We start from the raw sequence: 13579 nt of genomic DNA on the forward strand, positions 1-13579 counted from the left end.
GTGTGATTCACCACCAGCACAGAGGCCCACCTACGCACGGGCGACAGCCCAGGTTTAGGTCATTCTCTCATGTGTGTTCCTAAAGGACATGGGGACGTTGAGGGAGGGAGAGGAATTGATAGCCATTCGTCACCGTGCCTATCTGGGCCTGACAGGCGGAGAGCTCTCCGCTGCTTGATGTGCCACACAGAGGAGTCACTGCCTGTAATGACATTAGAGACACAATGAAAGAGGCAATACACAGTCCCCTGGCCACTGTCTCCCCTCTCCCTCCCACACCCAGGCAACACACAGATAATCAGCTGCACCTCCACAAACAGTACACAACTCTAAACACTAGCCCTGCGTACAGTATGACATTTGTTTTGGGGGGGGGGGGATTAAGAGAAGATATATGACAGGGATTCTGAAGCGAAACAGAGCCAAGAGGGTATGTGTGTGTGTACTCATATTCAGATTGTTCGGAAACTGTATTAAAGCAGTTTTTCCCTCCTCTTCGAGGAAATGGGAGTTTATTTTAAAAGAGAGAGGGTTTATTTAATGTAGCACACACCTCCTAAAAGGTTTACTTACTGCAGTGTAATATGTTATTTCAAATCCTCACAACCTAATGTCCTATGAGGATAGAGGATACTGCAGTTTTTTTCACTGCACATGCTATTAGCAAACGTGTATCAGATGTGCTATGGGGAGAGAGCGGCTTCGCCGCAGAGGTGGGGTTCTAGGAAAAGCACTCACCAATCATGTCATGATAAATGTATTTCTCCAATTCTCAGCATCATAGGCCTACCTCGAGTACGTTTGAAAAATATCAAATGTCAGCATATGTTGGTGTATGTGTTCTTCATGAAGAGGACCTGGGATTTTCAGAGTTGTGGTCCCTCATCATTCAATATATGTTCTTGACATGTCTCTCTCTCTCTCTCTCTCTCTCTCTCTCTCTCTCTCTCTCTCTCTCTTTTCTTCCCGCCTCCTCTACCAAAAGCCTTGTTTTGCACCATGTACATTCCTATCAAAGAGAAAAAGTAGAGTTGAGGACCAGCCTAGATAATGTTCCTCTTTTTTTCTCTTCACTCTTTGATTATCTCTGGTGCAGTCCTCAACGACAGAACACGAAGAATACCCTTCCTAATATTGAGTTGCACCCCCCGCCCTCAGATCAGCCTCAATTCGTTAGGGCATGGACTCCACAGGGATGCTGGCCCATGTTGCTTCCAATGTTATCCCACAGTTGTGTTAACTTGGCTGGATGTCCTTTGGGTGGTGGACCATTCTTGATACACACGGCTCCTCCCCTTCAACGACACTGATTGAAGTGGATTTAACAAGTGACATCAATAAGGGAGTATAGCTTTCACCTGGATTCACCTGGTCAGTCTATGTCATGGAAAGAGCAGGTGTTCTTAATGTATTGTACACTCAGTGGATACTGTGTCTATTGAGGCGAGAAGAAACGCTGCCGACGTGCTGTATATTGGTTTTTGGTGACTAAACACTTGGGAGTGAAGTGACCTAGAATCAAGCCTCATGGTGTACTGAGTGTATGTGTTCCCATCACCCTCCCAGCTCTACTTCTGAAAGAGAGAGAGAGAGTTGGTGAAAACAGAAAGAGTGTTAATTAGTGTTCATTAGATCTATGTGCTGAATCTCCCTCTCTCCCTCCCTTTCTCTCTCCCTCCGTCTGCCTAACAGATGGGAGGGTTGTGGTTAGAGCTCTTCCCCTCCCCCCTGAGAGGTCTGGTGCCTGTTCATAGATCCCTCTTTCGGCTTTTCTCTCATTTTCTCTCCTCTCTCTCTTTCCCTCTGTCAGCTCTCTCTAGACTCTGCTACTTTTGAGTCCAGACTATTCTGTATAGGTATGGCCACCATTCTTCATCCCGCTCTCTCGCTCCCTCAGCCCATAATTTCTTTCCCAATGTCCACAATGACTTTAGCATTTACCTACACTGGCCCTCCTCCCCCAGTTGTGCTGGGATGCGAACATGCCATCCGTCTCACTTTGTTAAGGAGAGAGAGAAACAAAATCGTTCGGTCTCTCCTTCCAAATCTCTTTATTTTGTCTGCTCTGTCCTCTCCCAGTATGGTTTGGTTTTGGATTAGTGAATTGGCTTAGTGTGGCGTAGAAAACGTGTTAGTCTTGTAAGTCTTCTCTCTTCCTCTCTTTTCACTCTGCCCTCAACAGTGTCAGTCTCATTCTTCTGTGGAGTACTCTTTGAGTGCATAAATGGCCAATAACCTCAGCAAAAAAGAAACGTCCCTTTTTCAGGACCCTATCTTTCAAAGAGAATTCGTAAAAATCCAAATAATTTCACAGATCTTCATTGCAAAGGGTTTTGACACTCTCTTTCCCATGCTTGCTCAATGAACCATAAACAATTAGTGAACATGTGGAACGGTCGCTAACAGCTTACAGACGGTAGGCAATTAAGGTCACAGTTATGAAAACTTAGGACACTAAAGAGGCCTTTCTACTGACTTTCCACTGAAAAACACCAAAAGAAAGATGCCCAGTGTCCCTGCTCATCTATGTGAGTGTCCGTACTGTGAGACGCCTTAGACAGCGCTACAGGGAGACAGGACAGACAGCTGTCCTCGCAGTTGCAGACCACATGTAACAACACCTGCACAGGATCGGTGCATCCGAACATCACACCTGTGGGGCAGGTTCAGGATGGCAACCATAACTGCCTGAGTTACACCAGGAACGCACAATCCCTCCATCAGTGCTCAGACTGTCCGCAATAGGCTGAGAGAGGCTGGAGTGAGGGCTTGTAGGCCTGTTGTAAGGCAGGGCCTCACCAGACATCACCGGCAACAACGTTGTCTATGGGCACAAACCTACCATCACTGGCGTCACTGTCAAACCCACCGCCACACAAACCCACAGGGCTGGCAAAAAGTGCTCTTCAATGACGAGTCACGGTTTTGTCTCACCAGGGGTGATGGTCGGATTCGCATTTATCATCGAAGGAATGAGCCTTACACCCAGGCCTGTACTTTGGAACGGCATCGATTTGGAGATGGAGGGTCCGTCGTGGTCTTGGGTGGTGTGTCACAGCATCATCGCACTGAGCTTGTTGTCATTGCAGGCAATCTCAACGCTGTGCGTTACAGGGAAGACATCCTCCTCCCTCACGTGGTAACCTTCCTGCAGGCTCTTCCTGACATGACCCTCCAGCATGACAATGCCACCAGCCATACTGCTCATTCTGTGTGTGATTTCCTGCTAGAGAGGAATGTCAGCGTTCTGTCATGGCCCGCGAAGAGTCCGGATCTCAATCCCATTGAGCACATCTGGGACTTGTTGGATCGGAGGGTGAGGGCTAGGGCCATTCCCCCCAGAAATGTCTGGGAACTTGCAGGTGCCTTGGTGGAAGAGTGGGGTAACATCTCACAGCAAGAACTGGCAAATCTGGTGCAGTCCATGAGGAGGAGATGCACTGCAGTACTTAATGCAGCTGGTGGCCACACCAGATACTGACTGTTTCTTTTGATTATGACCCCCCCTTTGTTCAGGGACATATTATTCCATTTCTGTTAATCACATGTCTGTGGAACTTGTTCAGTTTATGTCTCAGTTGTTGAATCTTGTTATGTTCATGCAAATATTTACACATGTTAAATTTGCTGAAAATAAACACAGTTGACAGTGAGATGATGTTTTGTTTTTTGCTGAGTTTAGTTCTACCTTGTTGGGGTGGATTTCTCTCTCTCTCTCTCTCTCTCTCTCTCTCTCTCTCCCGCTCTCTTTTTCTCTCTCTCTTTCTCTCTCTCTCTCTCGTTCTGGCCGCAGCGTCTCATGGTGGGAGGGCATCAGAGGGGTAAATCAGATTGAGCTGCTCTGTGGTAATCTGTCAGGGTGGTGGGTGATTACTGTCGCCAGCCATCCCTCCCTCGCCAGCCCTGGAGGAGGTAGAAGGGAGGGACAGAGAGAGGGAGTTGATGTTTGGGAGGCAGTGGGCGATCTCAGGGAGGACTGAGTTGCCTTGCACTCAAATGGGATGGTAGCAGGTGTGTGGGAAAGGGGGTTGAGGGTTGAGGGAGCGTTAAGGAGCTGGGGGGATGTCGTGTTTGAGGGGAAGGAAAAGGGAGGAAGGGGGATCACCGGCGTGGGGCTAAGCAGCCGTACCTCACATCAGGCGTGTTGGTTGCTGGAGTCAAAGCCCAGATTAGATCTTCCGGCGCCGACAGAGATGGCCGCCTCGCTTCGCGTTCCTAGGAAACTATGCATTTTTTAGTTTTTTTACATGTTATTTCTTACATTAGTGCCCCAGGTCATCTTAGGTTTCATTACATACAGTCGAGAAGAACTACTGTATATAAGATCAGCGTCAACTTACCATCAGTACGACCAAGAATATGTTTTTCGCGACGCGGATCCTGTGTTCTGCCTTACAAACAGGACAACAGAATGGATCGCATGCAGCGACCCAAAAAAACGACTCCGAAAAAGAGGGAACGAGGCGGTCTTCTGGTCAGACTACGGAGACGGGCACACCGTGCACCACTCCCTAGCATTCTTCTTGCCAATGTCCAGTCTCTTGACAACAAGGTTGATGAAATCCGAGCAAGGGTAGCATTCCAGAGGGACATCAGAGACTGTAACGTTCTGTGCTTCACGGAAACATGGCTCACTGGAGAGACACCGAAGCGGTGCAGCCAACGGGTTTCTCCACGCATCGCGCCGACAGAAACAAACACCTTTCTGGTAAGAAGAGGGGTGGGGGCGTATGCCTTATGGCTAACGAGACATGGTGCGATGAAAGAAACATACAGGAACTCAAATCCTTCTGTTCACCTGATTTAGAATTCCTCACAATCAAATGTAGACCGCATTATCTACCAAGAGAATTCTCTTCGATTATAATCACAGCTGTATATATCCCCCCCAAGCAGACACATCGATGGCTCTGAACAAACTTTATTTAACTGTTTGCAAACTGGAAACCATTTATCCGGAGACTGCATTCATTGTTGCTGGGGATTTTAACAAGGCTAATCTGAAAACAAGACTCCCTAAATTTTATCAGCATATCGATTGCGCAACCAGGGGTGGAAAAACCTTGGATCACTGTTACTCTAACTTCCGCGACGCATATAATGCCCTGCCCCGCCCCCCTTTCGGAAAAGCTGACCACGACTCCATTTTGCTGATACCTGCCTACAGACAAAAACTAAAACAAGAGGCTAACACGCAGAGGTCTGTCCAACGCTGGTCCGACCAAGCTGACTCCACACTCCAAGACTGCTTCCATCACGTGGACTGGGACATGTTTCGTATTGCGTCAGATAACAACATTGACGAATACGCTGATTCGGTGTGCGAGTTCATTGGAACGTGCGTTGAAGATGTCGTTCCCATAGCAACGATTAAAACATTCCCTAACCAGAAACCGTGGATTGATGGCAGCATTCGCGTGAAACTGAAAGCGCGAACCACTGCTTTTAATCAGGGCAAGGTGTCTGGTAACATGACCGAGTACAAACAGTGCAGCTATTCCCTCCGCAAGGCTATCAAACAAGCTAAGCGTCAGTACAGAGACAAAGTAGAATCTCAATTCAACGGCTCAGACACAAGAGGCATGTGGCAGGGTCTACAGTCAATCACGGACTACAGGAAGAAATCCAGCCCAGTCACGGACCAGGATGTCTTGCTCCCAGGCAGACTAAATAACTTTTTTGCCCGCTTTGAGGACAATACAGTGCCACTGACACGGCCTGCAACGGAAACATGCGGTCTCTCCTTCACTGCAGCCGAGGTGAGTAAAACATTTAAACGTGTTAACCCTCGCAAGGCTGCAGGCCCAGACGGCATCCCCAGCCGCGCCCTCAGAGAATGCGCAGACCAGCTGGCTGGTGTGTTTACGGACATATTCAATCAATCCCTATACCAGTCTGCTGTTCCCACATGCTTCAAGAGGGCCACCATTGTTCCTGTTCCCAAGAAAGCTAAGGTAACTGAGCTAAACGACTACCGCCCCGTAGCACTCACTTCCGTCATCATGAAGTGCTTTGAGAGACTAGTCAAGGACCATATCACCTTCACCCTACCTGACAGCCTAGACCCACTCCAATTTGCTTACCGCCCAAATAGGTCCACAGACGATGCAATCTCAACCACACTGCACACTGCCCTAACCCATCTGGACAAGAGGAATACCTATGTGAGAATGCTGTTCATCGACTACAGCTCGGCATTCAACACCATAGTACCCTCCAAGCTCGTCATCAAGCTCGAGACCCTGGGTCTCGACCCCGCCCTGTGCAACTGGGTACTGGACTTCCTGACGGGCCGCCCCCAGTTGGTGAGGGTAGGTAACAACATCTCCTCCCCGCTGATCCTCAACACTGGGGCCCCACAAGGGTGCGTTCTGAGCCCTCTCCTGTACTCCCTGTTCACCCACTACTGCGTGGCCACGCACGCCTCCAACTCAATCATCAAGTTTGCGGACGACACAACAGTGGTAGGCTTGATTACCAACAACGACGAGACGGCCTACAGGGAGGAGGTGAGGGCCCTCGGAGTGTGGTGTCAGGAAAATAACCTCACACTCAACGTCAACAAAACTAAGGAGATGATTGTGGACTTCAGGAAACAGCAGAGGGAACACCCCCCTATCCACATCGATGGAACAGTAGTGGAGAGAGTAGCAAGTTTTAAGTTCCTCGGCATACACATCACAGACAAACTGAATTGGTCCACTCACACAGACAGCATCGTGAAGAAGACGCAGCAGCGCCTCTTCAACCTCAGGAGGCTGAAGAAATTCGGCTTGTCACCAAAAGCACTCACAAACTTCTACAGATGCACAATCGAGAGCATCCTGGCGGGCTGTATCACCGCCTGGTACGGCAACTGCTCCGCCCTCAACCGTAAGGCTCTCCAGAGGGTAGTGAGGTCTGCACAACGCATCACCGGGGGCAAACTACCTGCCCTCCAGGACACCTACACCACCCGATGTTACAGGAAGGCCATAAAGATCATCAAGGACATCAACCACCCGAGCCACTGCCTGTTCACCCCACTATCATCCAGAAGGCGAGGTCAGTACAGGTGCATCAAAGCTGGGACCGAGAGACTGAAAAACAGCTTCTATCTCAAGGCCATCAGACTGTTAAACAGCCACCACTAACATTGAGTGGCTGCTGCCAACACACTGACACTGACTCAACTCCAGCCACTTTAATAATGGGAATTGATGGGAAATTATGTAAATATATCACTAGCCACTTTAAACAATGCTACCTTATATAATGTTACTTACCCTACATTATTCATCTCATATGCATACGTATATACTGTACTCTATATCATCGACTGCATCCTTATGTAATACATGTATCACTAGCCACTTTAACTATGCCACTTTGTTTACATACTCATCTCATATGTATATACTGTACTCGATACCATCTACTGTATCTTGCCTATGCTGCTCTGTACCATCACTCATTCATATATCCTTATGTACATATTCTTCATCCCCTTATACTGTGTATAAGACAGTAGTTTAGGAATTGTTAGTTAGATTACTTGTTGGTTATTACTGCATTGTCGGAACTAGAAGCACAAGCATTTCGCTACACTCGCATTAACATCTGCTAACCATGTGTATGTGACAAATAAAATTTGATTTGATTTGATTTGAGATTAAATGTTCAAGACACTGTCAGGTTCTGATGATTGATGTATGCTGGCCTGACTGGGGGATTTATATGTCGTTGTACATGTACTGTAGTTGTTGTGTCTGTGTCTGTGGAGTGTTGAGCACCACTGTTAGGCTCTAGTGTTAGTTTGTCTGGTGACACTTTTGTCTTCCTGAAAGCACGTTGTTGTTTTTACTGTGAATACTCCTTAAGATTTGTTCAGTGTAACCATAGAAAGTGTCTTGGAAGAATGAACCACTGTCTGATTTTTGATGCTTTTATCATTAGTGCCGTTGTTTCCTATGGTTGCTAATGCAGTCAGTGGTCTTGTTTCCGGTGCTCCGTGATCGTGTCATTCGCAGTGGTGCTCCAAACCATCGTCACATGAGTGTGGTTTTGTCACAAGGGTGCGAAAGAAGAGCACGCCTTTGTTGAGGCGTTAATGGGATCATTATGCAGAGAGAGAGAGAGAGAGAGAGAGAGAAAGAGAGAGAGAGAGACTCTGCATGCAGGATTCTGCAAAAATATCCTCCGTGTACAACAAAGAGCACCAAATAATGCAACTACAGAGAGATGAACCTGGAGAAGAGTCCCCTAAGCAAGCTGGTCCTGGGGTTCTGTTCACAGACACACCCCACAGAGCCCCAGAACAGCAGCACAATTAGACCCAACCAAATTTTCAGAAAACAAAAAGATAATTACTTGACACATTGGAATGAATTAACAAAAAAAACAGAGCAAACTAGAATGCTATTTGGCCCTAAATAGAGAGTACACAGTGGCAGAATACCTGACTACTGTGACTGACCCAAACTTAAGGAAAGCTTTGACAATGTACAGACTTAGTGAGCATAGCCTTGCTATTGAGAAAGACCGCCGTAGACAGACATGGCTCTCAAGAGAAGACAGGCTATGTGCTCACTGCCCACAAAATGAGGTGGAAACTGAGCTGCACTTCCTAACCTCCTGGCCAATGTATGACCATATTAGAGAGACAGATTACAATTCGAAAACAAATCCAATTTTGATAAACTACTGGGTGAAATTCCCCAGTGTGCCATCACAGCAGCAAGATTTGTGACCTGTTGCCACAGGAAAAGGGCAACCAGTGAAGAACAAACACCATTGTAAATACAACCCATATTTATGCTTATTTATTTTCCCTTGTGTACTTGAACCATTTGTACATTGTTACAACACTGTACACACATATATATATAATATAAATATATGTATAATGTTTACTGTTTACTGTTAAGTTTTTATTGTTTATTTCACTTTTGTATATTATCTCCCTCACTTGCTTTGGCAATGTTTAACACATGTTTCCCATGCCAATAAAGCCCCTTGAATTAAATTGAGAGAGAGAGAGAGAGAGAGAGACATATCAACAAAATATAAGAAAGCTCAGGAAATGGTTTTATAGTAATTTTACCATGGAATGATGTGTATACATTTGATGTGGAACTACCCCCGTTCACTTCCATGTATTTTTCAGCCCCATAACGGGTTACCTTTAGACAAGTCTTGTGAAGCTTGTTGATGCGGTAGAACAAAACAACCAACATGTACGTGTTCGTGAGAGTCTCAGCTTTCACGTGAGTTTTTTTTTTTTTTTAGCTCAACCCGTTCGACTCGTTGGTACACCTGTTGGACCGACTTCAGAGAAGTCCCGTGACACTTGTGGGGGTCGTAGAGCAAAACAGAGAACACCGTCGTGTTCATGAGAGTCTCAGCTTTCCATAGTGGGTTTATCGTTTCTAGCACAAACCGTTTGGACTCTGCCAATTGTTTTCGTGACAAGACCGATTTTCGGGATGTCTCCTGGTCTGACAAACACCGCTGACATTGATGAATTGGGTGGGTTGAGATGCAACCCATGCAGAAACGAGAAGTCTCGACCTTAAACAGACAGATTTGTATTTATTTATTAAGCTAATTACATTTCCGCGCGGGCACGCCAATTGACTCAAGGGGACAAGCTTGATCGCCATGATCGCCATGTTGGAATGAGCATGTGAAGCCTGAGAAACTGTCAACCATTAGGAGCCATCAGGCTATGGGCTATGTCTAACTGGCTTGATTACCGCTCGCGCCACCTCTCAGGAGAGATGGCCACACTAGTGGCATGCAGAAGGACAGGTGTTTTGAACCTGTGCTCTCCAATGCTGAGGATAATTCTCACTTGTGCTCCTAAAGCAAGATCAGATGGGAGTGTTACAGGGAAGACTTGTGTTTCCGCTCAAGTGAAGGGTCAAACATGCAGCAGTGTGTTCACTATGGGTGGGGGGCTTTCCTGTGCTTTATGTCACTTAGTAAACACATGGATTCAGGTTAGAGGGAGATCAAACAGGAAATGAAAGATAGGGGTAGGGAAGTGTGTGTGTGTGTGTGTGTGTGTGTGTGTGTGTGTGTGTGTGTGTGTGTGTGTGTGTGTGTGTGTGTGTGTGTGCGTGCGTGCGTGCGTGCGTGCGTGCGTGCGTGCGTGTGTGTGTGTGCCTGTGTGTGTGAGCAGTAGAGAGAGAGAGCGAGAAAGACTGACATGTCTTTTGGTGAAGCGGTGTTGTCTTCCACATCAATGTATCCGGCTCATGCTGCCAGGTGCTGGAAATCTGGTTCAGAAAGGAGAGAAAAGAGAAGAGGGAAAGGGGGAGAAAAAAAAGCAAGGTAGATGGAGGGTTTTTAATACGACGGCTCTGACAGCTCCCTGCATTGCACTGAGCTTAAATAATGGGATGCTCATTTGCATAACGAGGGACGTTATCACCTCTACTGTCAAAAGAAAACACAACAACAGCTCTTCTGCTCTTCCCTGAGATAGATTGGGTTGGCCTACTTTAGCACTCTGGAGAGAAGCACCAGAGATCTGGCTTACCCAAGCGCACACACACACACGTATTCACAACCTCTTTGGAAGTCAGCTATTTCACTCTCATACACACCATCGGTCCAGCTCAGCCCACACACAAATGCGAGTGCATGCACTGCACACGCTCAAACACAAATAGACGCGCATGCACAAACAGACAGACACACAATGCACGCATGCTCATACACACACACACACACAGACAGTGGTGTGAAGTACTGAAGTAAAAATACTTTAAAGTACCACTTAAAGTCGTTTTTTGGGGTATCTGTACTTTATTTTACTTTACTATTTCTATTTGTTTTTGTTTTATTCCACTACCCTCCCATACGTTTTCCCTGACACTCATTGATGTCCAAGTTATGCAACTATCATTATAGCCCGTCAAAATCTCTACTGCCTCTGATCTGGTGGACTCACTAAACACAAAAACTGCATTTGTAAATGAGGTTGGAGTGTGCCCCTGTCTGTCCATACAATAAAAAAAACACACAGAAAATTGCGACGTCTGGTTTGCCTAAAGATACACTGGGCAGCCATTTCCTGGGAGCTAAAATTCTAATAGTATTTCACTTTATGTGATGAAACAAGCAAGTATAGTGTAGGGAATCATTGTACCATCTAAACCGCTGTGAAATATATTTTCCATTCCCAAACTATTGTATTTTCAGCTGTTTGAAGCTGGTGTTCAAACCAAAAAAGTAAAAGATGCAGAAACTAAATGTAAGAATGGGACGCATAGAAATAGCGTACATAGAACAGATCTACCACTTCTTGCGTAGATGCTTTTCAAGAAGAGTGACAGAACTTCAGTAGTATTTTACTGGGTGACTTTCACTTTTACTTGGGCAATTTTCTATTAAGGAAGCTTTACTTTTACTCAAGTATGACAATAGATAGAAAAATCCACCACATATATCCCAGACTTTGGTACAACACACTCGCACATACACACACACACACGCACGCACGCACGCACACACACACACACACACACACACACACACACACACACACACACACACACACACACACACACACACACACACACACACACACACACACACACACACACACACACACACACACACACACACACACACACACACACACACACACACACTGTGTCCAGGTGGTTTAAGTTCTGTTCTTTATGGAATTTGGTTGTGTGGAATCAGCTCTATTGCTGTGATTTTAAAGGTAAAATCGATAGTGTTTTTGTCTGAACAAGGCAAGGCTAGGTTTTATATCAGCATCCAAGCCATTCTCCATGGTTCCATTCTGGAACCGTATTGGAGGTAGACGAGACTAGTCATACCTTGCTGTCGTTCTGTCAACAAACTGCTGTTTTTCGGGAGGAACAAACTGTATTTCTTAGGCTGGAGGTAATGTTACACTGTAGGTGATTAGAGCGTTTAAGTTAGCAGCACTTTCAAAACACTGTCAAACTATCTGTGAACGAGGCGAGAGCCTGACAGCACTGTCTCTCCTCATAGTCGGCACGGAAATGCAACAAACCTGATTTGCATGATATCAACAGTGAAAAACACAGCGCTGCTTTCACAACATGTTGACGGATTCTTTGTCTTTCTTCACCCTCCCCTGTGGCTGCGATGATGTGACTTTTCTCTCCCCCCCAATCCCCCCCTGTTTTTTTTGCCATATTTCATTTCACTTAATGTTTATCCTCTCTCTCTCCTTCTCTCTCTCCTTTTCTCTCCCTGTCTCTATCTGTCTCTTTCTCTCATGCAGATACGGATGCTGGAATCTTTGAATTGATCGGAGCAAGTAAAGAAGAAGAAAGAGCAGTTTGAGGAAAGGCAGAAGAAGAGCAAGGAGAGAAAGCGCAACGTTCTTGAGGGAGAGGAGAGAAGAAAAGGACGGGACGATGGGGAGGAAAAAGATTCAGATCACGCGGATTATGGATGAACGCAACAGACAGGTAAGCCCCATGGAGAAGGGAGGATGGATGAGTGGAGGGGTGGATAGGAGGAGGAGTATAGGAGGGGGTGGGGAAACACCTTATTGTGGGCCTGGGAGAGAAGACGGTAGGTGTGCTGACTGAAGTCTTCAGGAGTCTGGATAGGATGGTGTCTTAGTGGTGGTGGTGGGGGGAGGCAGAAGGGTGTAGGTGGGATAGCAGGGTAGCCTAGTGGTTAGAGCGTTGGCATGTTCAAATCCCCAAGCTGACAGGCAGTTAACCCACTGTTCCTAGGCAGTCATTGAAAATAAGAATTTGTTCTTAACTGACTTGCCTAGTTACATAAAGGTAAAATAAATAGCAGGATGATTGCTATGGGTACCCTGGGGGTAGTAGTTTACATCGGGGTAGTAGTGGGTCTTGTTTTTGTTAAATCTAGAGGCCCACTCTGAGGCTAACGGGCAACAAACACTGGTGGCACTCTTTCATACCCTATCACACCATGCCACCCGCTTTAGGCCATGGCAGTTTAATATTACTATGCATGAGGGTGGGAAGGGAGGGGAAAGGTGGTAGAAAACACAAACAAACAACCAAACAGAGACGGGCTGGTCCAAGGTGGCATTTACTTGCCACACACTGCAGAGCCCGAGAGAGGTGGGTGGAGCTGAGAGAGGTGGGTGGAGCTGAGAGAGGTGGGTGGAGCTGAGAGAGGTGGGTGGAGCTGAGAGAGGTGGGTGGAGCTGAGAGAGCACTGAGAGGCGGACATGCTCCCTCTGTGGCTGAGCTAGTTATTGGGGCTTCTGTAGTTTTCTTCTCCCGGTAGAGATCTTAATTTGATCAGTTTTTCACAGCAGGTAAATAATCTATGGAGCAATTTCAGTGCCAACCAAAAGTGTATTTGAAATGTATAATTTGGAATTTCTATTAGGATATTGAATTGGAATGTAATATTTTGGAATGTTTAATGCACAAATTGAATCATTGAAGTCACAATTTTAACTTGTATTTCATGATTTCAACTGAATTGAATGAATATTTGCATTCAGGTTTAAAATGAAATATCTATTTAATTGAATATTCAAATTCAATATTTAAACATACATTTTCAAAATGGTATACATACATATATATTGCATTAA

The 13579-nt window shown here is 46.1% G+C and overlaps 1 protein-coding gene across 4 annotated transcripts in view; it reads left to right on the plus strand.

Moving 5' to 3' along the window:
* The window catches only part of LOC135514382 (myocyte-specific enhancer factor 2C-like), a 91200-nt gene that overhangs the window by 20137 nt on the left and 57484 nt on the right, over window positions 1-13579 (plus strand). For all 4 annotated transcript variants that reach the window (XM_064937830.1, XM_064937829.1, XM_064937827.1 and 1 more), the window contains exon 2: window positions 12269-12458. In XM_064937830.1, coding sequence (XP_064793902.1) covers window positions 12405-12458 — 54 coding nt within the window. In that variant the 5' untranslated portion in view covers window positions 12269-12404. The remainder of the gene's footprint in view (window positions 1-12268; window positions 12459-13579) is intronic.

The sequence above is a fragment of the Oncorhynchus masou genome, chromosome 25 (genome assembly GCF_036934945.1).
Source record: "Oncorhynchus masou masou isolate Uvic2021 chromosome 25, UVic_Omas_1.1, whole genome shotgun sequence".
NCBI lineage: Eukaryota > Metazoa > Chordata > Actinopteri > Salmoniformes > Salmonidae > Oncorhynchus > Oncorhynchus masou.